The sequence below is a fragment of the Nomia melanderi genome, chromosome 13 (assembly GCF_051020985.1).
Source record: "Nomia melanderi isolate GNS246 chromosome 13, iyNomMela1, whole genome shotgun sequence".
Taxonomy (NCBI): Eukaryota; Metazoa; Arthropoda; class Insecta; order Hymenoptera; family Halictidae; genus Nomia; species Nomia melanderi.
The window spans coordinates 7,755,071-7,762,880 of record NC_135011.1 but is presented as its reverse complement, the minus strand read 5'-3'; the positions used below and the strand labels follow the sequence as shown (position 1 = coordinate 7,762,880).

At 49.6% G+C, this 7,810-nt stretch overlaps 1 protein-coding gene across 2 annotated transcripts in view; it reads left to right on the top strand.

Annotated features, from left to right (window-relative positions):
• Positions 1 to 602: 602 nt before the first annotated feature.
• Positions 603 to 7,810, top strand: part of LOC116432319 (headcase) — a 204,951-nt gene continuing 197,743 nt past the window's right edge. Inside the window, exon 1 of one of the 2 annotated variants that reach the window (XM_031988983.2) lies at positions 603 to 770. In XM_031988983.2, coding sequence (XP_031844843.1) covers positions 751 to 770 — 20 coding nt within the window. In that variant the 5' untranslated portion in view covers positions 603 to 750. Of the gene's footprint in view, positions 771 to 4,647; positions 7,238 to 7,810 lie in introns of those variants that run through there. The other variant, XM_031988982.2, reaches the window with a different exon arrangement.

The following is a 7,810-nucleotide window of genomic DNA, read 5'->3' as shown; positions in this document are numbered from 1 at the left end:
ACTAGTTACGAGAGAGAAGAACCGTAAGTAGAAATTATTAATCTTCGTTATTCCTCTCCCCCAAGAGGGGTGGTTTGTGCATACAATGGTGTCGCAAGTCTCCCTCTCGGCCAGGGTTCTATTAGACGACGGAAGAAATTTTTCTTCCGTTTAATTGTCTTCGGAGCTGCCGTTTCTCCCTCGGGTTCCTTTTTTTAATCGGGCACCCCAGCACGTTTCTTAACGCGTGAAGCGAACCGGGATGGGCCGTGTTCCTTTCAGTGACATCTGGTATACTCCCCGCGCCGCCGGAGAACCCCTACCCGAGCCTTGTATACCGGGTAGAGCCTCATTCACGGTCACCGTCCTAGAAACCCGAAACGATCAAAACAACTTTTTCATGCCGGGGCCCTCTCGAGAACGCTGGATTATCCTTTTTCGGACGGCCGGCCGTCCTGTTACTCGGGGTGGCAATTCCGGCCTCCCCTACCGTGTCACACTTTCCGCGTCCGACCGCCGAACGAAATTCAGCCACCGACTGACCTGAATTCCCCCGTGCGCCGTCTCCTGCCTCGCCGTTTGCGATATTTACACGAACCGATATAAACAGTCGGGGACCCATTGTGCGGGACGCATCGGGATCGTCCATGGTGCCCGTGCGAACACTCGAAGCGCGCGACGCGGATCGTCACGGGCTCCGGCGTTTTATTTATTACCGTGTCCGGGTGTTCGTCACGTGAGAATCAAAGAGTGCCTTCTTCCAGCCGCGGAATGTTTAAACAAAAAATCTGGTAGGGTGAGTTTTTCTGTCGCTTGACGTTCGTTGTTGTCTCTAAGTTGACTTAGACTGTGAGAACCGTCGTGAAGGTTTCTCGCTTTGGATTTGTCTAGGGAACGTATGGATGCTGAGCTACCTAAAGTATTCTAGGTTCGTCGAATCATGGGGTCTAGTGTGGAATATGTAAATAGCATTTCTTGAAATTGTTAACGAAAAAGATACTTTTCCATTCGATCAGTGTGTATCTTCTGTTTAACACTAAACGCGGCAGCTTATATACACCTATTCCAACCGTAACCGATCAAACGATTGGTTGTAAAAGAAAGGTAAACAAGTTTAACAACCAATCTTTCTTAATAGAAGCAAAAACAAAAGGAAAGATGAAAAATGATAAGCTGATTAATCGGACAATGTAAGACTTGATGTAGCATTAAATGGACAAAAGAAAATGCAGGATTTTAAGTGAAATTTTAAAACCGGTCATTTGACCGACCGCCAGTACATTCAGTGTTAATAACAAGTTGAGCAAGTATCCGTTTAATCCCGGGAAGATTAATCACGAGCGAATGAACAAAGATGAAGGACCTTTTCGGCTGACCGAATGTCGTGATGGAGTGTAAGGTGGAAGCCGATGATGAGACCCTGCGTTATTTTGATCGGCCCGCGTTATTTATGGTCCGCGTCGTTAGAGAATCGGGAGTCTCACGTTTCGTAACAGCTTTACGATCGCCGATAAAATTATGCAACGTAATCTAATACGTATCTCGTTTCGCCGGTGCCTCAGGAGCAGGGTCCGCCGCGTGGTTTTCGCTCGCACGAGCACACGCAAGCCGACAGCCGGCCAAAATCGACTCCTTCGTCGAGCGTTAGCCCGATAGCGAATGGGTCTTCCGCCGATGCCCGTGGGAATTGCGCAAAAATTACTATGAAATATCCTAGGCCCGATTCCGTCGACCGTAGCGCGTCTCCCCCTTTTTCGTTCATTAATATTTCATGCAAATACCAGGAACTGTTGTTCCGTGCGGGGGATCCTTCGCGGCCGCACTCGCGTAGGCGTCGATAATCGGCCGCAATATGCGTGCCCCGTTACGAACACGTGCATCGCGTGATAAAAATTCGCAGACGCTGGCATTCTCGATAATCGTTATACCCTCTCTCGGCCCCATTGCCTCTCTCTCACTGTCTCTCTCTCTCTTCTCCCGTTTTACAACGAACGCACATTTTTAGGACACACGAGGACGATAAGGGAATGGATGGAACTCCGGTAACTGCGGCTGGACCGGCGATTTACTGTGGGTCGCTTATTCGAATATTCGAGTGCCCGGCTGGGGATCTGTAACCATAGAATTCTGGACCTTCGATTTACTATCACTATCGATTGAAGATGACAAACAGCCATATGAAATGTATATTTTGCAGTTTAAAACGATGTGTCTAACGTTTGAGTTTTTAGACTGAATGTTTCGAAGCAACCTTCTCGATTAAAAGACTTATACATATTATTGACTTACTGAAAACGAATGTCGACATGCTGCAGTAAATTTTCATATCCAAGATACAAAGTTAGCGACATAGAACTTAATTCGAATAACGAAAGATCGATGTATAGCTCTCTTTGTTAGTTCTTACGATTTCGACGCATACCTCCGTCGAAGTTTTTCAATATCTTAATAAACCCTCCCACGTAAAGGGTTAAAGCACTCACGTATAGTACTATACTCCAAGCCAAAGATTCGGAAACCCGTAACTGCGTTACAGTTTCATACTCCAATCGCGCAGTACGTGAAAACAACACGTCGCGCGTTACCCGATTCATCGGGGGCGCGGTATCTGCCGATCTTCGCTCATAATTTACATTCCCGTTGCGGCATAATTCCCGGGCAGAAGCGTTCGAATACTTTTGCCGCCCACCGAGCGTATTTCGCGTCAGTTTATTTTGGGTGCCGGCGATGTATTCTTCCTTACATTTTGTTCTTTCTCTCTCTCCTCTCCGTTTCGCGTTTCACGTACCGCCAAACAGAATCTCTCTGCCATTAATGACCTTCGCCTCAGATAAGCCGAAACCGTTCGATAAGCGAGAGCGCAACGGCGGCCCGGTTAATATGGCGTATCTGCGCGTTGTTTGTGAGAATTCGCTTGTCGGCGAGGGTTCCGCGATAAACGAGGCTCACCGGGGAGGGCGCGGATCGCCGGTGCCGACGTAACGCGGCCACAGAGATATTCGTTTATCAATAAGCGCGGCCGCGATATTTTCGGATCGCGGTGAGGCGGCGGCTGTAAACACGAAATCCAGGTTTTCCGTGCCCGTAGAGCTGGTCCGTCACGGAGACTCACGTACCGGTCACTCCTCGGCACACGCGGTTATCGCGCGAGCCTCTGGCACATTGGATAAAAAAGAAACGAGAGGACCAAGGAAAGAAACGAAGTAACATGTACTCACGTCATCGGCGCTCGTCGAGGTTCAGAATAGCGTGTCGATTCTAAATAAATCTCGTCAAGTGGATCTGGACGTTTGAACGTGCTCCGGACGAACGCTGAAAAATAAAAATAAAAACACGTAGAAAGCACTCACAGGATTTCGCGACCGCAACCTTGGATAAATTTGAGGATGGCCGACCTCGAATTTCCGCGGATCCTATTCGGCCTGTTTCGTACGACGATCATCTCGGAATTTTCTTATACGTTATTTGGACACATTGAAAATAAACAGCGCGCACGGATGATTTATCCGGCGAACACACCTTCGTTTGGGACGCGAGGTGTTTGTTTTTAATCGTTGGTTATATAACGCGGGCACTGAATGAATATCGGGTCGACTCGGTTTTTTATACGTCGTGACATTCGTATTATTTTTGAAAGCAGTAAGTCTTTCTTTCTATCATTCTTTCTGAACGTTTTCCTTTGAAGTGGAGATATAGCGATGTTTTATAGCTGCCTCAAGTTATCTTTTCCAGTAATAACGGCCAAGTGTCGACTTAGAGAACATTCGTTTCAAGCTTTCTGTCTACTATCGAGCGACGTTGTGTCGCCTATACAATCGGCTTGTGAAATTTGTTTAGAGGCCAGGATCGAGGTGAAAGAAAAAGAAAGATTTTGCCCGGCGAGATCAGAGGCACTGACGGACGCGGCGCAAAAAGAACCGCAACCGTTCTCTCTAGAATTCCGGCGTAATATACCCAAGGGCCCAGGGGCGTAAATATTTACACCTCGCGGGACACGTAGCCGTTTCATACTGGCGTTTCCCTTGAAGCGAAAGTACACATAGGCCAGGAGTCACATTCGGGAAAAAGAGAGTGTCGCGAGCCACGGTACACACACCGTCACGTCGGCCGTTGGATATTTACTGACCACGTGACACACGTGACACTTCAAAGCAGCCTGACGTTCAATTTTTAGAGCGGTTCACGTTTTCGCGCTCTTATCCGGGGAAGCGATGCTGATAGGTGTCAGGGGACCTTATTCGTGCATGCAACCTTGGTGCATTTATTGCACGTAACTTCCATTTCCGAATCGTTTTCGTTTTGGTTGCATTGTTTGGACGTTTATGGTCGACGCTGATGTAAAGTATGAATTAGAAATGTGTCGTACGTGTTCGTTTCGTCGTACGTTTTCCGGCGAGTAAACGAGACGATAAAAGGTTCTAGTTCGCCGCCATAGCAGCAATATGGCAAAGAGCTTGTAGTATATTTAAATTAAATTAACCTCGAGCATCACCGAAGGTCGCTCGAAAATAAAAATAACAATTCATATGCATTAAGTATATGCGTCAACCTGTAATTGATTAAGGGGAATGCCTCGAGTCACTGCTAATTAGAAATATACATACGTTGAATGGGACACGTACGCCGCGTCTTCTTTCAGTACACTAACAACGGGGAACACATACGCGGAGAAACTCGCGAAAACTTTCGAGTCGCCTGATGTATTCGTCACCTCGACACCTGAGAATTTTCCATCGAAGATAATTTCATTAGACAGGGACAATGAAGCGGCATTCTCAAACTTAACTCATCACTTCCGCATTAAATCATAAAATCGCATTTAGAATTGAAATTCTAGTCGAGCCCTGTGCAAATCATTCATCATTCCTCAGTAATACAAATCGAATCTAGACTACTCGTTTGATCAAAATGTTCGAGAAACATAACTCAAAACCAAAACTCTATCCAAGATTTCCATGAAACTTCTCTCCAATTTCCAAAGCCCAAAATCAATAGAACCGAGTGAAATATCCGAATCGACGCAACGGAATTAGAGAAGATGAAAAAGGAAGACAACGAAAAGGAACAACGCCGAAACTTTTCGGCGAGCCTAATACGTCGGAAACGTCGGTGCGTGTCGTATGAGCGTTTCGCTGTGTCCGGCCACATCCGCGTATACATACGTGCGCGCACACGCGTCCCCCGGATTATTCGCGGAGGCCTCTTGCCGGCTTCGAAAAGTAAAACGCGCGCTCTCGCGTATGCAGCGCCGGCGTGGCATTGGCGTAACAAGGAACCGTACAGTAGCGCGAGCAAGAGGGAAGCATGGAGCGGTAGCGTGCGCCAGTCGGAGGGACGACAACGGCGCGCATCGATTGGCGCGCTAGCCGTGACCCCCACCACGCTGCTTTCGCTTTCACCCAATGGGGCCTCACTTTCGCGCTCGGCCGCGCGCCGAGCCACGGCAACCGGCACGCTGTCGTCGTCGCCGGCGCTCAGTGAGTGGTGCACCCTACGTGCGAGCAAGTGTTTTGTCGTCGTGAACTCTCTCTCAGTGTGGTCACCGAGAGGAAAAAAAAAGGAAAAGAGAAGTACGCGGAGCCTCGGTGTGTTGTTTGTTGCTTTGATTCCCCTCCCCGTGTGCGATTCGTCAATTTCGACACACGTCATCAATCATCGGTCATCGATCGTCATCGTCATTGTCCCATCCCGAGGAGAGGACACGACGCTGACCCCGTTGTCCTATCCTCTAGTTCGAACGGCCCGGGCAAAGGACGTTCCCCCGAAGATCGCGAGGAAACTTTGCGTTCAACGGTGTGCGCGCGCTTAGCGCCCGGTGACCCTGACATTCGAAACGAGCGCCAGCCACCACGCGACGTCGTCGTCGACGCCGAGAGAAACGATCTTCTCGCATCAAGTGACCGAGATACATCATCCTCGTTCGCTACCGACGATTTTTTTCGCGATACGAACTGTGCGAATACCTAGTCCGGTGAGACGCTGCCTTGTTGGAACCGCCGGTGACCTTGACTTTGGTGCACGCCCGACGTCATCGGTTCGCGTTGAAGAAATCTGAACCCTGCCGGTCGGTTCCGTGTGTGGATCATTTGGGGCTAGTGTCTCGTGCGCGTCAGTGTCTTTTCTCCTGGAAGCGTGTCTTCGCCGAGGGACGGTCGCAAACGTTTCGTTTACATTCGACCCGCGACTCGGAACGTTTCGGCTGCTCTGACATCGGTCAATGAATGGGTGTGCTTGAAAGGGGACCAGCGAGACGCGGGAATTGCGTGAAGATGAAGGAGTAAAGGATTTCGCGCGAGTCTGTTTATCAAACAAACCTATACCTTATCAACGATCATCATCATCATCGTCATCTTGATTCAGCTGCGTTGCCTAGTGAACCCAGGTGAATATTCTTAACGAACCGTTTGAAAGAAGCCAGAACCCTGGATCTTAGAATTCAGTACCGGTGTGAGATAAAGCGAGAGGGGCTAAACGAGTCGAGCAAGGACAAGAAGGTAATGGCACCACGTCGTCACGCGAACGGCCACGGTGGTGCATTGCTGGAGAACGGCGGACCTGGAGGCGGACTAAACGACACCATGGACAACAACAACCTGCTGGCACAATCGCAGGCGACGACCCGCTGTTGCACGCCCACCGGCGAGTGTCTCCGCGGGGACGCGCTGATCCGCTTGAACGCTCTGCACGACGCTGTCAAGGTGTCTTGCAACAACGAGAGCTGCCCTGTGGGTCAGTTCATGCACCGCGAGTGCTTCGACGCCTGGGAGCAAACGGTGCTCACCTATCTGAAAAGCTGCGGCCGCGCGAGGAGCTGGTCCGAGCGACAACGTCATCAGAACCTCTGGACGAAGAAGGGCTACGATCTCGCGTTCAAAGCATGCGGCTGCCGCTGCGGCCGCGGCCACCTCAAGAAAGACCTGGACTGGATGCCGCCCGGGACTGCCGGGAACGCCTCCGGCAACCGATCCGACGAGAACGAGGCAAAGAAAAAGAAGCGGCGCAATCGTCAAAACAGCAGACCTACACTGGCCGTCTCGACCGGGCCGCCCAGCCACGGCAATCACGTTTCCACGAACGGACGCGGCACCACCGAGCTACAGTTGATAGAGAACGGCCGAGGAAGGGCTGGATCACTGTCGTCCAGCACCGGGTCAAGCTCGCCACCGGCCACCAGCGAGCCCAGCGTCAGCCCACTTCACCAACCCCAGGCCATCATGAAGAAGAAAAGCAAGGTCGATTTCTTCAGCGATCGGGCACGGTGAGTCTGTTATTCCATTTTCATCTGTAGTATTCTTTGTTTACTTTGGCAGTTGGTAGACTTTAAAGAGTATTCCTGAATAGACGATGCCGTGAAAGTTCAGTGCTTGGCTGCGATTTAAATGTCTGCGGTTGTTTAAAGATCTTTTGGAAACTTGAATATTTTTAGCTGACAGTTTTCAATTTGTTTATAATCACTTAGAACTAGAGACTATCTAAGGAAAATGTTACTGCACCTTTATATTTAATATTCCTCTGGTAGCTAGAAGAGGGTGTATAAAAAAGTCGAAGGTAGATCATCGCGCGACGTACACTGGAATAAAATGTTGTTTTGAATCGCGTAAAAGAGCGAGGCAATGATAATGAATTTTTTCGTTCGATACACCGAGCAGATACGTGGCTCGCGGCAACGCCTCCGCAATTACGCGTATTACGGACTTTTCAGGTTCGCGGTACACATCTGCGGGTTGAGAAAGAGAAGAGGGGAGAATACGGTTCGCAGGCTCGTTACAAACAATAATTGGCCTGGGCGGTCACGATACCCGATGGCTCTCCGCTTGTGAGGTCTACGTGT